At 44.2% G+C, this 16,228-nt stretch overlaps 1 protein-coding gene across 1 annotated transcript in view; it reads right to left on the bottom strand.

Moving 5' to 3' along the window:
• LOC137658721 (vacuolar protein sorting-associated protein VTA1 homolog) overlaps positions 1–16,228 on the bottom strand; it is an 89,016-nt gene that overhangs the window by 18,381 nt on the left and 54,407 nt on the right. Inside the window, exons 4-5 of the mRNA XM_068393718.1 lie at positions 5,816–5,988; positions 3,564–3,763 (exon numbers count right to left, since the gene is read on the bottom strand). Of these exons, the coding sequence (XP_068249819.1) occupies positions 3,564–3,763; positions 5,816–5,988 (373 nt within the window). The remainder of the gene's footprint in view (positions 1–3,563; positions 3,764–5,815; positions 5,989–16,228) is intronic.

Genomic DNA, 16,228 nt, shown 5'->3' on the forward strand with positions numbered 1-16,228 from the left:
CTTCTAGGGGCAGAGGAGAAGAGTTATCATTCATGATATTATAATATTTCCTCTGTCTCACAAAGGGAGGAGGAAGTAATTTCATATAACGGCCAGCCCTCAGGGAATCCTTCCTTGCAGAAATCTGCAAGTCGACTTTTGCAAGAGACCAAGCTGCAAGTCTTGACCAAAGAAGTTCTAACTTTGGTCTGTTGGCCTTGGAATTGCATCATACCATAGAATATAAAGTGTTGTATCTCTCCTCTTAGGAGGGTAAGAAGGGGTCTCGCCAAGGATGTTGACCTGTCTCATGCATGCAAGGACTTGCATGAAGGTCAATTTTGACTCACCATCTTCGTATCACAAGCTTTTAGGCTGGCTGGAGCTGGAAACTCTCCTATAGAATTGTCTGATCAATAGTCTTCATCCATCTCAAAACCCAACCCCGGTTGAGTCCGAGATGGGTCAATGTTGTAATCGGGTTGTGCCACTAAAATCCTGGAAGACCAGTTCTTGGGAAGTGTATTCGTGTCCTTCCTCTTCTGGGCCTTACCCGTGTAAGAGGCAGGGATACTGGCATCCTCCTTCTGCTCCTTAGTAGGAGCGTGAACCGGAATGGTCTCCAGTTACAAAGCCTCAGAGGAAGGAGCTCTTTTGAAATTTTGATCGGAGAAAGCTTGTAGGACCTAGTAAATGATATCTACCTCAGTGATCAGTGATCTCAATCCCCTGTGGGTCCTAGAGTAGAAAAGTGCCTCCCAGAGCATTGTCCTGTCTCCTTTTATGAAGCCTTGAGTTCACATTTATCAGATACACCCATAGGTTTTCATAAAAAGGTTCCAACTCAGCAGCCTTTGGTTTGAACCTAAGTTTTCCCAGATGGTAATCTGGTCTTTGGAGCATGTTTGTGTGCTAGAGCCAAAGGAGCTGGCTCCCAAAAGAGGATAGGTACTAGCCTGCAAGCAGAAGCAACCTTATTCCCTTCAGCAGGATGAAGCCTTGAGTCAAAAGGAACCTCAAGAGGCGTGGGAGAACTTGCGACTTTCCCCAGAACCTGCAACATCACTAAAAGGTCTGAAAACGTGTTGTGGTCTTTCAAGACAAGCATGCTGGCAGAAGTCGGTTTAAAAATTTCTTTCAAAATGCAAGACTCTTTCGAAAACACTGCAGGGTTGCGAGTAGTCTACAAAGCTCGTATAGGAATGCATGACAATGATGGATGCGTTATACAAGTGAGTGGCGCATGAGTGGATCGCAACTAAAAGGGTGGCGTCTTGTGGAAAGTGGGCACTACCCCTTCCGGTGAGACAAACTCAACAGTTCCTGAGCGAGTCTGGCTTAAAAGGAGTAAGCGGGTGAGAAGCAGTAAGCGTGTGAGGCCGCAGCTGTTTAAAGTGCCCTTCTTGAGCAGGTAAAGGCTGCTTAGTGGACTGTGGGAGTGTATGAGGCACAGGTGGGCTTGCTTGGCTCACAAGCATGTGGCAAGCAGAGCTTTCAATCCAGCCAAGTGATAGCGATGGTATTCTCACCTGATGAGCGTGCACAGACCAAGTCTCGTGAAACAAAGGTATCCTGCTGTGAGAACCACCTGTCTGCTGGATGACTGCTATACAAGTCTTAAACTCCCAGGTGATGGAAGCTTCTCATGTTTGCGAGGGCACCTGCCGAAGGGCTGGCAGACTCAAAAGAGGAAAGATGGGTAAGCTCAGCCTCGCGCTGAGCAAACTCTGCTCGCAGTTTCCCTTTATAAAAGTAAGTGCTGAAGACACTTGCCTAAATGTTACTCCTGTGAGGGCGAGCAAGCTCAGCAAGCAAGTTCACCCCGAAGAATGAATGCACTGGGGTAATGCTCGCCTAAGCGTTAACCCCAGGGAGAACGCTTATCTGAAAACTGCCCCAGGATGAGGGGCAAGCCCAACCTCGAGCCTGAGGGGTGTATGCGCTGGAACCACACTCACTAGAGTACTACTTCGCAGATCCTCCAATGGGAGTGGGTCCACTGCAGAGGAGGAAGGTCTAGGGCAGCTAGCGACCGACCAGACTCCCTTTTGTCTGTTCTTGAGGGGGAAGAGCTGAAGTCATCCCCTGCTGGAACAGATGGCCTGTCCTGCTGTGCTCCCCAAACCAACACCTCTCGTAAACTGTCCTTCAACGGCAAACCTGAAAGTCCCAAGGACAGCCACAGGAGATGCAGAGCATCACATGATGAGGAGTCCCCATGGGAGGAAGGTTCTGTCGCCTCGCTAGGAGAGAGAGGAAAAACTTCCAGACCCGACGGTTGCCCCAGAGGTGAAAAGACATTGCTCTTACTCGACCACCTGCCAGAGGAGGCCAAATGAGAAGAGAACAGTGAAAGAGTACCAGGAGGGGGATTAAGTCATCGGAATTTCTTCGACTTCGAGGAAGACTTCAAAGGCGAAGAGTCACTTTTAGACTTTTTCTACCTCTTCCTGTCATACTGCTGTTACTGGGAGGATGACCACTCCCAACACCTGGTGCAAGGAAACGCCTTCGTACAAAAGTTTTCTCTGCATGAAGGGCAAAGTCGGTAAGGATCCGTCTCATCTACTATGTCAGGACACACCTACATGTTTTCAAATTCAAAGTTAACACTCATGTCTTAAAAAGAAAAAGATTATTAAAGTCTTTATTGAAAGCCAGTTCCCAGAGCATGGAAGAGAACGTCTGTTCTCAACCAAAGCTAGAATTAAAGTAGTGTTATTGTGAGTGAGCAGGGGAGGGTGCTTCCCTGCTACCACTGGTATGATAATAACTAGGACGGTTGTTAACACCTAATTATTAAAAGTTTTTATAGCCCTGTTCCAGCTTGCACTAGTTTCTATCTCAATGTAAAGAACGAGTAAAGAATGAGGATATGTATTCGTGTCGGAATAACTGTATATTCACTTTATGAAAACACAAAAAATTTTCAAATGAAAATTAGTCCCCTTCGAAAGTGACTTCTTTAAATTAATAAAATATATAAAAAAATAGAATAGTTAAGGCAATATCTAATGTTCAGCTTTTAGAGTATAGAATTTTCTTTCAAATTGTTTTAAACAAAAAATCAAACGAGAAACAAGAAAATAGTATGAGTTTGAAGTAACACCAAAATAACATTGTTTTAATGGGGCTGAGATGTGCCCTGTGTGTGCCATGTGAGAGACCTAAAGAAATGGATGAAAAGTAAATCTAACAAATCAAAGTGATGTACAATAGCATGAGGCTGTAGGAACACTAAACTCTTTAGTACTGCCTTGTGTGTGTTGAACATGGTACCACTAAGAATTAAATAAAATATTAACTTGATTAACTAATACAGATGTAAATAAAATAAATAAAGAATTTGAATAACAAATATAAGCTATAGAAAAACTGGTGATATCTAAAACAATCAAGCAGAGAGAGGAAGATGCAGTCAATAAACACGAAATAGTTTTTTTTTCTAAGCAGAAAGATTCCCAAGAGCCCAATTGGGTGCTCAATTGATAAATTACTGCCTTCTCTGAAAGCTCCCACAATTAGCAGAAAAGTTACTTTCTCATATAAGGGTTTACAAAACTGAAAGAATAAGAGTAACAAACCTGAGGATGAGAAAATGCTCCACTTGGAGCAACAGGAGCAGGAGGAGTTGGTGATGAGGAGGAGACTGAAGGCAAACCAGATGGATCACTGTTTGGAACTGATGGCAAACCTGGGTGAGGCTGTGGAGGCGGCTGCGACCAGCCCATTCCAACTGCTCCTTCACCTTCCTTGTCTTCCTCTTCACCTAGCCCTTCATCCTCTGAAAGCATTATTACATGAATTAACAATGGCTCTGGTAAGCTTCCATAAATTACTACTGTACTGTACTAAATTTACTTTATCCATGAAAACCCCACATTTAGAATTTATACAGTAAATACTTTACTGTATTTACCTCCCATATTCAGTTCACACACATTCAAAAAGTAAACCAGAGTGCTTAAAAATACAGTATAGAATATATCACATAATCCAGCTTTTGCATAACAAATACAACCAGTAATTTGCAAATCTTATTTGGGCAGTCTATGTACTTAACCCAGGTCCTGCATTTCTTGAATAGTTAACTAAATCAAGTGAAGCAGTCCCTCAATTTGGCTTTACTCTCCCACTTCCAAAGATAAAGCAAAAGTATTTCAGGAAGATTTTTGTGCAAAAATAAGCTTATTTTACTAATGTGCCATGAAACTGGTATTCTTTGAAGACTTATAAAAGGTTATACTAATAATTATCATCATCATCATCATCATATTATTATTATTATTATTATTATTATGCTACAACCTTAGTTGAAAAAGCAGGATGCTATAAGTCCAAGGACTCCAACAGAGAAAAATAGCCTAATGAGGAAAGGAAACAAGGAAATAAATAAAGTATAAGAGAAGTAATGAATACTTGAAATATTTCAAGAAGAGTAACATTGAAATACTCATATATACACTAAAAATCTCCAAAAAATAAACGAGGAAGAGAAATAAGATAGAATAGTGTGTCTAAGTGTACCCTCAAGCAAGAGAACTCTACCCAAAGACAGTGGAAGACCATGATACATAGTCTATGGCATTACCCATGACTACAGAACAATGGTTTGATTTTGGAATATCCTTCTCCTAAAAGAGCTGCTTACAATAGCTAAAGAGTCTCTTCTACCCTTACCAAGAGAAGAGTAGCCACTGAACAATTACATTGCAGTAGTTAACCCCTTGATCAAAGAAAAATTGTTTGGTAATCCCAGTGTTGTCAGGTGTATGAAGACAAAGAGTAAGATATGGAAAGAACACAGCACACTATTCAGTGTACATTATGTGTAGGCAATGGAAAAATGAGCCGTAACCAGAGAGAGAGAGAGATCCAATTGGTACTGTCTAGCCAGTCACATGACCCAATAGCTCTCTAGCAATAGTATCTCAATGGGTGGCTGGTGCCCTGGCCAACCTACTACCTACTGGTAAATTCCAAGATCTTCAAGTATCCAAAGAGCCCTCAGTTAGAGGTACTAACCTGTACCATATTTTACTTTTTTATCAATAAACTGGCATAATTACAGGGATGTAGGCCTTAGGAGTCCTTTTGGGCTTGGGTACAAAAGTGGGAATCACCAGGTAGTGAAGGAAATAATAAAAAAAAAATCAATTCTGATCATCACCTCTTTTCATTCATTGACCATTATCTAAAGAATGTATTTCTAAGGTTTTAAGCTTTATATCTTATCTGAATAGTTAGTTGATGGCTGTGCCTTTTTGATATTCCACAAATACAAACTTTATATATTTCTTTAAGGGTACAGTATTCCAAAACTTATAGTTCCCCCATAAGAATAACTTGTCTACTTATAGAAACCCATAAGAATAATTTGTCCAATTACAGAAATTCATAAGAATAATTTGTCCAATTAGAGGACCCATAAGAATAACGTGACTACAGTACTTGGTTCTTGAAGTAAGCATTTCAATGGATCAATCAGACTGCTTTAGTAAAGGGCAATGCTCTTGACAACTAAATATCTCACTTAAAATCCAATCCAGGATCTATATAATTGATGGGATTGTCATGAAGCAGATCAAGTTTTTATGGACAAACATTTTTTTATATAAATGCCCATCTCTATTTCTCTATGTGTTGTTAAACAAAAGGGTAAGCAGGGAGGTTACTACCAACAAGTGGGTCATAGTCACATGCATGAAGTCACTTTATTTGGTTTTATCTGAAAAAAAAAAAATGTCACTAAAAATTAATTTCAAGTTACCACTTTTAAGGGTCATTTAAAAGCCAGAATGACCATAAGTGAGACAATTTAAAGGTCAACACCTACCTCCACCCATTGGTCCTGGGATGGGAGTTTCACCTTTCTTCAGGCAGTTATGGATGTATGTGGCTTTCCACTTGGCATATTTCCTCTGAGCTGCCACTTCCTCAGTCAAATCTCCAAAAACTTCACATACATCAAATATCAGGCCAGCTGTGTAAAATACTTTAACTACATTCCTGAAAATATAAATATATATAAATTTAGTAGAGGAATAACAATATCAATGGAATACATGAAGTTGAATACTGTATGCTGTATCTGAAATTCTTGTTCCATTTCGTAGATACATAGTCCAAGAAAATTCCATCACAATATTCATAGTCATAAACATGTATGTTACATAACAAACTTGAAAAGTAATTTTTATTTCCCTAGCTATACAAACATTTTGTCCTTTAAAATAGTCATATGTCTAGGAAAAACATGTAACTAGCAATCAGAGATATCATGAAGGTGCCAAAGTAAAAGTCCAATCTTACAGAATACGGAGAGGTACGACAAGTCTAGAACTTCAAGCTGTATTTGAGACTCCAAGCACTTATTGGAGGTACAAATTATATTGGGCAACATCTAGCCATAAACCACCTTTACATATTCCATTCAGCTCCTACCACATAGTTTTCCACCTTTTACTTTTTACTTGTTCCCCTTTAAACTCTACCCAATAGCATCTTTAATTTAACATTCTTTCACTTTCAATTTCCAATCAATTTTGCAAGTAAGCTCAAGGATCCTCATTACAATATAGTCTAACAAGACCTTGTTACAGGGTTGGCTCATTATTGTACTAAATATTGTATGACCACTTTTATGCTTTGCAAATGTTATAAATATAAATACTTTATATTATTTCTACAGACACTAAATGACTGAATAGTCACTTCTAATACCAAGACTGCACAAAATGACAAATTTGTAGGTAATTTGTATTTTTCCTAACTATACAAACCTTAGCTATTTAATATGGGTTATTACTTTCGGCGTAGCTGAAATGACGAGCCATTAGAATTTTAACGAGGGTTTACTACCCCACCGCTAGTTAGCGGGGGGTAGGGAGGGTAGCCTGCTAGCCCCCTCCTCTCACACACACCTGTGCAGAGCTCACTTTGCTTAGAGGTAGGACTTCACGGGGGATAGGGCTGGCGGGCAAGTTTGATTAAATAGCTAAGGTTTGTATAGTTAGGAAAAATACAAATTACCTACAAATTTGTCATTTGTTCCATAACTGAAATACAAACCACGCTATTTAATAGGGGTGACTCACCACTTAGGAAGGGTGGTAAGTCCCAGCCAGTACTGGCTTTTGGCTTTGCCCGGGGACTCAGTATCTGAGTGTGTCAGCACTCAACAATAAGGAGTCCCTACACCTCGCTAGAACCTTGCTGCGCAAGGGCTGCGGCATACGTAAGCTGTGTGTGAAGGTCTGAAGTGTGATTCGTCCTAAGAAGTTGACCTGTAGTCCCTTAGAAGGAAACTTTAGGCTAGGACTCTCCCAATACCACCTCGTCAGGGTATGGGGACGTGACAGTATTATCTTAATACTACTTGGAACACAAGGAAACATGGTTTACCTGCAGTGGTTTGAGGTCAGCTGTGCAGAGAATCCAGGATGCTGCTTTCCCCGAGAGAGGGGAGGATGAAGAAAAGAGTAAGGGCCAGACAAATCTTTTCATTCATGCAGACTAAGACCAGGTAACAATGCCCTCAACCTTCTGCTACTTGTCCATTAAGGAGCCTGAGGTATTAAACCAGCTGTTGTGCAGCCACCACAGGGCCGATAGAAAACGTATCGAGCCTCCTGTGGGTCACGTCGTGCAGGTAGTGGGCAGTGAAGGACCTGCGTCACTGAGAAATTTCTCTTGAAGGCCAGAGACGTAGCTACGCCCCTGACATCATGTGCTCTAGGGTGACATGACGGAGGAGGGTCTGGATTCAGGGACAGATGGATCACCCTACGAATCCATGCCGAGATGGTGTTCTTGGTGACCCTCCTATAATCCTCCCAGTGCTAACAATGCTTGCACCTGGGGACGGACTGTAACCGTTCTTCTGAGATATAACCTCAGACTCCTTACTGGGCACAGTAGGAGAAGGTCTGGGACATCTGTTACAGAACAGAGACTCGAATCTGGAAGGAGTCGAACCTAGCGCCCGGCACCCCCTGATTATGAGTCTTAGCACCAAACCCAGGGACGAGTTTAAACGTTACCTTCCCTCTATACTCTATGCCAAAGCTAGTAAGAACACCGTCTCCCAAGTTAGGTGGCGAACTGAAGCTTGGCGTAATGGTTCATAGTGAGGTCTCTTGAGAGACCTAAGAACCTGAACCACGTTCCATGGAGGTCTCACATCCGACTGAGGGCAGGTAAGTTCATAAGCTCGTATGAGTAGGGAAAGTTCCAGCGAGGAAGAAAAAGGTCATTCCTTTGAGCCTAAGGCTAGACTTAAGGCCGAGCGATAGCCTTTCACCGCCGAGATAGAAAGGCGCCTTTTCTTCCCGCAAATACACGAGGAACTCCGCTATTGCTGGAATAGTGGCATCTAGTGGAGAGATACCCCTCCCAAGATACCAACCACCGAAGACTTTCCACTTTGCCTGGTAGACAGATGCGGAAGATGTTTAGACATCCTAATCGCAACTTGTTGCGAAAATTCCTCTCAGCGAAGAGATGCTGGATAGTCACCAGGTGCGAAGTCGTAGCGAAGCTACGGCTTTGTGAAAGATGCTGGCATGTGGTTGTCTGAGTAGATCGTGTCATGGAAGGAATTCTCTCGGAAGTTCCGTTAGGGATTGCAGAAGGTATGGAAACCATTCTGCGTGATGCCATAGCGGAGCTATGAGGGTCATTGAAAAATGTTATTTTCATTAGTAAAATAAATTTTTGAATATACTTACCCGATGATCATGTAGCTGTCAACTCTGTTGCCCGACAGAAATCTACGGTCGGGATACGCCAGCGATCGCTATACAGGTGGGGGTGTACACAACAGCGCCATCTGTGAGCAGGTACTCAAGTACTTCTTGTCAACAAGAACTCAATTTTCTCCTCGGTCCACTGGTTCTCTATGGGGAGGAAGGGCGGGTCCTTAAATTCATGATCATCGGGTAAGTATATTCAAAAATTTATTTTACTAATGAAAATAACATTTTTCAATATTAATCTTACCCGATGATCATGTAGCTGATTCACACCCAGGGTGGTGGGTGGAGACCAGCATACATGTTAACAAAGAAGCTAAGTATCCCGTATCTTATTTTAGCCGTTATTCAAAATAACAAACATAAAATAAATAAGTACCTGGTAAGGAAGTCGACTTGAACCATTACTCTGCCTTTTTAAGTACGTCTTCCTTACTGAGCCTAGCGATCCTCTTAGGATGCTGAGCGACTCCTAGGTGCTGAAGTATTAAGGGCTGCAACCCATACTAAAGGACCTCATCACAACCTCTAATCTAGGCGCTTCTCAAGAAAGAATTTGACCACCCGCCAAATCAACCAGGATGCGGAAGGCTTCTTAGCCTTCCGGACAACCCAGAAATATTTCAAGAGAAAGATTAAAAAGGTTCTGGAATTAGGGAATTGTAGTGGTGGAGCCCCCACCACTACTGCACTCTTTGCTACGAATGGTCCCAGAGTGTAGCAGTTCTCGTAAAGAGACTGGACATTCTTAAGATAAAAGACGCGAACACTGATTAGCCTTTCCAAAAGGTTGCGTCGAAAATATTTTGCAGAGATCTATTTTATTAAAAGGTCACGGAAGTTGTGATAGCTCTAACTTCGTGTGTCCTTACCTTCAGCCAAGCTTGGTCTTCCTCATTCAGGAGGGAATGAGCTTCTCGTATTAACAGTCTGAAAATAATAGGATAAAGAATTCTCCGACATAGGCAAAGATGAATTCTTAACTGAACACCATAAAGCTTCAGACGGACCTCATAAAGGTTTTTAAAAAAAAACTTAAGAGCTCTACAGGACATAATACTCTTTCTAGTTCCTTTCCAACCATATCGATAAGTTTGGAATAACGAACGATATTGGTCAAGGCCGAGAAGGCAGCTCGTGTTTGGCTAGAAAACCAAGATGTAGAACATGTAGCCGTTTCGGATGAAAATCCGATGTTCTTGCTGAAGGCATGAATCTCACTGACTCTTTTAGCTGGTAAAGCATATCAGGAAAAGAGTCTTAAAGGTGAGATCTTTCAGGGAGGCTGATTGAAGTGGTTCGAACCTGTCTAACATAAGGAATCTTAGAACCACGTCTAAATTCCAACCAGGTGTAACCAAACGACGCTCCTTCGTGGTCTCAAAAGACTTAAGGAGGTCCTGTAGATCTTTATTGTTAAAAAGATCTAAGCCTCTGTGACGGAAGACTGATGCCAACATGCTTCTGTAACCCTTGAAAGTGGGAGCTGAAAGAGATCGCTCTTTTCTCAAATATGAGGAAGTCAGCTATTTGAGTTACAGAGGTACTGGTCGAGGATACGGATACTGACTTGCACCAGTTTAGGAAGATTCCCCACTTCGATTGGTAGACTCTAAGAGTGGATGTTCTCCTTGCTCTAACAATCGCTCTGGTTGCCACCTTCGAAAAACCTCTAGTTCTCGAGAGTCTTTCGATACTCTGAAGGCAGTGAGACGAAGAGCGTGGAGGCCTTGGAGTACCTTCTACGCGTGGCAGACGTAGCAGGTCCACCCTTAGGGGAAGAGTTCTGGGAACGTCTACTAGCCATCGAAGTACCTCGGTAAGTTATTCTCTCGCGGGCCAGAGGGAAGCAACTAGTGTCAACTTTGTCCCAACGAGAGAGGCGAACTTCTGCAGTACCTTGTTGACAAACTAGAACGGAGGGAATGCATAAAGATCTAGATGAGATTAATCTAGTAGAAAGGCATCTAAAAGAACCACTGCTGGGTCTGTTGAGAGCCTCTTGGACATCGAGGTTGCGAAGAGATCTATGGTTGGGTGGCCCCAGGTGACCCAAAGTCTCTTGCATACATCTCTGTGGAGGGTCCAATATGTTGGAATTATTGTCCCTTCCTACTGAGACAAACTGCTAAGACATTCAAGTTGCCTTGGAAGAAATTTGTTACTAGTGAAAAGTCTAGACCTGTTGAACAGGAGAGGAGGTCACTAGCGAACTCGCACCATGTCAGAGAGTAGGTCCCTCCTTGCTAGGAGATGAACATCAAAGCAGGGAGTTGTCCGTGTTGACCTCCATGACTTCGTCTTGAAGGAGAGACCTGAAGCTTTTCCAGGTCAGACTTACTGCCAGAAGCTTCTTGCAGTTAAAATGCATTGTCCTTTGACGCGAGTTCCATAATCCCGAGCATTCCCTACCGCCTAAGGTCGCACCCCAGCCTACGTCCGATGCGTCTGAGAAGAGAACGTGGTTGGGAGTCTGAACAGTCAGGGGAAGACCCTATAAAATGTTGATAAAGTCCTTTCCTCAGGTTAGACCAGACTTATCTTCCGGAAACCGGGATCGAGACCGCTTCTAGCGTCTTGTCCTTTTCCAGTGAAGAGCTAGATGAAACCGAAGAGGACGGAGGTGTAGTCTTCCAAGTGACACCAAATGCACCACGGATGACAGTGTCCTAACCAGACTCATCCACAGCCTGACAGGGCTGTATTCCTTCTTCAGAATCTTCTGGATGGATAGCAGGGCTGGGGATTGATCTTCTTGTTCAGCCATGTCCTCATCAGAGGGTTCCTCATCCGAAACTGATGAGGAAACGGCAACGGAGTGGGCAACGTCTGACTCGCTGAATCCGGTCGCACTGGTGGATGCGTGACGGAGCCGGACACAAGATCATGGTACTGCTGCACAGTCTGTGAACTGTCAACCATGGGGAAGCGAGGAAGAACAGCGACAACCCGAAACTGTCTAGACTGTCTGGGTAGTACAGACAACCCCTTATCGGGTTGCTGAGGTTGCCGCACTGCGTCACAACAAGACACCTCTGCTGGTTGTTGAACGTCTTCCCAGTGACACACTGAACGTCCACAACCACCTCCGAGAGTAGCATAACATCAACGTGCGACTGTCAACCCACACTGGGTCGCACCGGTGGAGGAACCATCTCAACTGGCGGACGTGAGTAGGATACCTCAGCGTCCGTAAAAAATCCTCTATCAAGGACTAAGCTTGGACTGCATGTCTTGCAACCAAGCCCAAGGTCTATGGGAGCAGGTGTGGCAACAGACGGGGTTAGCGACTGAAGCGGAACCATTTACCCTCCCTGGAAGCATGTTATGCTTAAATAAAAGTCCATAGGAGGCTAAGCAGCTTAAGGCTCCTCTCCAAATGACAGAGTCCTCAAGGGAATATCAGAAGGAGGGAGAACAGCACTTTCTCATCTACAGGAACCATATCCGAGAAAAGCTAAGTTCTCTCAGTGAGGGTTTCACTGGTGCAAAAGCAGCAGACCAGAAGGCAACGTTATGAAACTGCTTGACAGTCTGTGAACTGTCAAAAACTGAACTCAACCACAACAGGAGCGTGAGGACATACAGCACTGGTGTATAAGTAGCAGACCAGAAGGCAACGTCATGTAACTGCATGACAGTTTGTGAGTTGGCAACAACCAAAGTTGTGTGGGGAAGCCTCAACTCCTGCCTGACTAGTTTGCTGCTGGCGAGTGGCGGTAACCACAGTGTGTTGCGGAGGCTGACACACCGTGTCAAAACACGGCAGCTTGTGGTAGCTCCCGCACGGCAACGGAGTGCTCTGTGTGTGGGAGTCATCATACATCTGGCAGGGTTGACTGTGCATGGGTGGAGGAGCTCTCACAACAAGAGTGTGAGAGCAGGAAGCCATGCCGGGCGCACAACCGTGGGAGGTGTAGGCCCACGGGTGCATCGTCAACCTTCTCCGCAGTCGGAGTGTGGGAGCTGGCAACAACAAAAGCAGAGTGCTGGTGCGTGGGAGGGGCTGCGGTGGGTTGAGGAGCATGCGGTATGGTATGCAGAGCATGCTGTAAGGTATGCAGAGCATGCTGTAAGGTATGCAGAGCATGCTGTAAGGTATGCAGAGCATGCTGTAAGGAATGCAGAGCATGTTGTAAGGTATGCAGAGCATGCTGTAAGGTATGCAGAGCATGCTGTAAGGTATGCAGAGCATGCTGTAAGGTATGCAGAGCATGCTGCATGGGCTGCGGAGAATGCCGCATAGTGCTGGAATCCGGCAGCTCTACAGAACCTTCCCACTGCTGATGCGGTAGCTCACGCATGTTAGCAGATGGTGCAGCAAGAACATGCGTCTGGCAGGGTGGACTGCGCATCGGTGGTGGAGCTCTCACAGGTGGAGGGTGGGAGCAGGCAGCCGCAGTATCTGCTGAGGCAACAACCTCGGCGGGTTGTAGGTTAACAGGCTGCATTGTCAACCTTCCAGCATGATACTCCTGCATGAAGGAGCAAGCTGAGACTGTATAGTCTGCAGCATGGACCACTAGGGTCTATGAAAGACAACAACAAACGGAGCTACTGTCCGTTGTGACTGAGGGTCTAAAACAGCTGGTGCGGCAACAGACGGAGTTACTGCCAGTTGCGGTACCACCTAGCCTCTCTTAGGAGGTGTGCAGTTGTCGTACTGCAGCGAGTCCGAACTGACCCAGTGGCTACACCTAGGCCGTTGGACTTGCGCGGAAGGGACCGACTTGCACTTAAAAGCTGCAAGATTTGGTCCATGGTTTCTGCGAGAAACCTCTTCCGCAGACGAGGAATAAATGGGCTCTCTCGTCTTTGTATGGGTGGGGTGATCACGTCGGCAACGTGTGTAGATACACCCGAAACCACGGAGGGAAACGTCTGTTCGTCGATCAAGGCCTGAGGAACCCATAAGTCCTTCGACATTACTTCTCCCCTGGGCTTGGGAGCTTGTAAGAGGTATCGGACTAGGTGAACAACTGGCACGAACAGACGAACCCTCGAACGCAACATGTAACACTTTGCGCATATCACTTTATCACTTTTGATTTTCTGTTTGCACTTATTTCACTGAACTCGAAACTTTAAGTGGTTTGTACCTGAAACACGCAATCCTATCCTTCATTAAAAGGTAGTAATTGCGAAAACAGTATTACAATGTAACAGAAAAACATAATGAAAGATAAAGAATTCAGTGGCTGGAAAAGAGACTAAACACTAGATCAAATAAACTACGTTTAAAATCTCTCACCGCATAAAGCCTGGGAACAAGAATAAAACTCTAGAAACGTTTTACCTTCTTCCCCTATATCGACTAGGGAGAAGAGCAAAAAAACGAGAACAACGTTACCCGCTTGAACGAAACGTTTATCCTCCTCTCTCTCCCTCCGTCTCTATCTCTCTCTCTCTCTCTCTTGACTTAGAACCTGAGAGATGAGCCCAATTATATATATCGTTAAAACATATTATTTGTTAAAGGAAAAAAACTGAAAGGTTTCCCAAATAAAAAGTTCCTTTATTAGAATTAAAACCATTTAAGCTAAGAAAGAATGAACGAAACGCTAGAATCGGTTTACTCTTACTGCAACGTGAAACCGTGAAATACTCTCTCTCTATCGTAACGATAGAGCGCAAGTTGAACGTTCTGAACGTCAACAACTGCGGAGACTAAACAAAACGTTAGTTCAACTTTGAAAACAGTACGAGACTTATCAAAGAAATTCTTTCAAAAACATTAAAATTAAAATAGCATAAATTCTTAACAGGAAAAACGATATGACGAGCTCAATGTTAATTAACTTCGGTTCCAAGAAAGGACCGCCTACTATTAGGAAAGGTCGCATATAAACAAACATAAAAAAATAATTTTTATAAGTTTATAATAAAAGGAAAGTTAATCGAAGCGGCCTATAAATGGCGGAGAGATATAAAATAAAAAGTGAAAGAGAGTCTATACTCTCTTCGACACCAACACTTCCGTCTAAGGGAAGGGTCGGCCATTTAAAAGTGAAAGAGAGTCCATACTCTCTTCGTCACCATAATTAAATCAAATTAATTCCAAAAGCTTGCTAAGCTAATGATAAAGCTTCCTGAATAGCGAAGGCTAAACTCTAGAGCAAATACATCACCAAATCGTGAACAATAACTCCAGAATCAACAGCGTATCCAAGTAGGTCTAGCCGGAGGCACGACAGAGGAAAAATTGAGTTCTTGTTGACAAGAAGTACTTGAGTACCTGCTCACAGATGGCGCTGTTGTGTACACCCCCACCTGTATAGCGATCGCTGGCGTATCCCGACCGTAGATTTCTGTCGGGCAACAGAGTTGACAGCTACATGATCATCGGGTAAGATTAATATTGAAAAATTGACCGATATTCTGGTCTTGTTGAGTACCCTCCTCATCAGACAGAATGGGGAAAAGGCGTACACGTTGATGTTGTCCCCCTGTTGTTGGGAGGCATCTTGCCAGAGTGCCTTGGGATCCGGGACTGGGGGGAAGTACGGTGGAATCTTGAAGATCAGCGCTGTCGCGAACAGATCCACAGTCGGGGAACCCCACAAAGTCAGGACTTTGTTGGCTACTAGATGACACAAAGACCACTCGATACTCACTATCTGAGACGCTCTGCTCAGATTGTCGGCGAGCACATTCCTATTGTCTGGAATGAAACGCGCCGATAGTAGAATCGAGCGAACTCCGGTCCATCTCAGTATCTCTACTGCAAGATGGGATAGCTGCTTCGAAAAGGTACCTCCTTGCTTCTTGATGTAAGCCACTACTGTGGTGTTGTCGCTCATTACCACCACAGTGTGACCTGCCAGGTATTGTTGGGACTGCTGAAGGGCCAACAAACTGGCCTTCATCTCTAGATGATTTATATGGAGGCACTTTTCTGATTCTGACCACAGGCCTGAGGTCCTGTGGTAAAGAACGTGCGCCCCCCCCCCCCCCATTTCTTTGAGGCGTCCGAAAACAGCATTAAATCCGGGGGAAGGACAAGAAGATCCACTCCTCTTCGTAGGTTCTCGTCTGTCACCCACCACTGGAGGTCCGTCCGTTCCGCAGGACCCATAGGGATCATGACGTCCGGGGAGTCGCAACCTTGATTCCACCGGGACTTGAGCCGCCACTGGAGAGATCTCATCCTGTGGCGATTGTTGGGAACTAGACGAGCCAAGGATGAAAGGTGACCAAGGAGACGTAACCACGATTGGGTTGTAAGCTCTTCTCGACTGAGGAAAGGGCTTGCGACCCTTCTCAACCTTGCTATCCTGTCGTCTGATGGGAAGGCTTTGTGGAGATTGGTGTCTATAATCATGCCTAGGTAAACCAGTCTTTGAGTGGGAAGCAGAGAGGACTTCTTGAGATTTACCATGATCTCCAGATCCTGGCAAAGTCCTAGAAGTTTGTCTCGGAGTCGAAGAAGGGATGACTCCGAGTCTGCTAGGATGAGCCAGTCATCCAGTTAACGGAGGATACGGATGCCGATCCTG

Source organism: Palaemon carinicauda, chromosome 19, assembly GCF_036898095.1.
Source record: "Palaemon carinicauda isolate YSFRI2023 chromosome 19, ASM3689809v2, whole genome shotgun sequence".
NCBI lineage: Eukaryota > Metazoa > Arthropoda > Malacostraca > Decapoda > Palaemonidae > Palaemon > Palaemon carinicauda.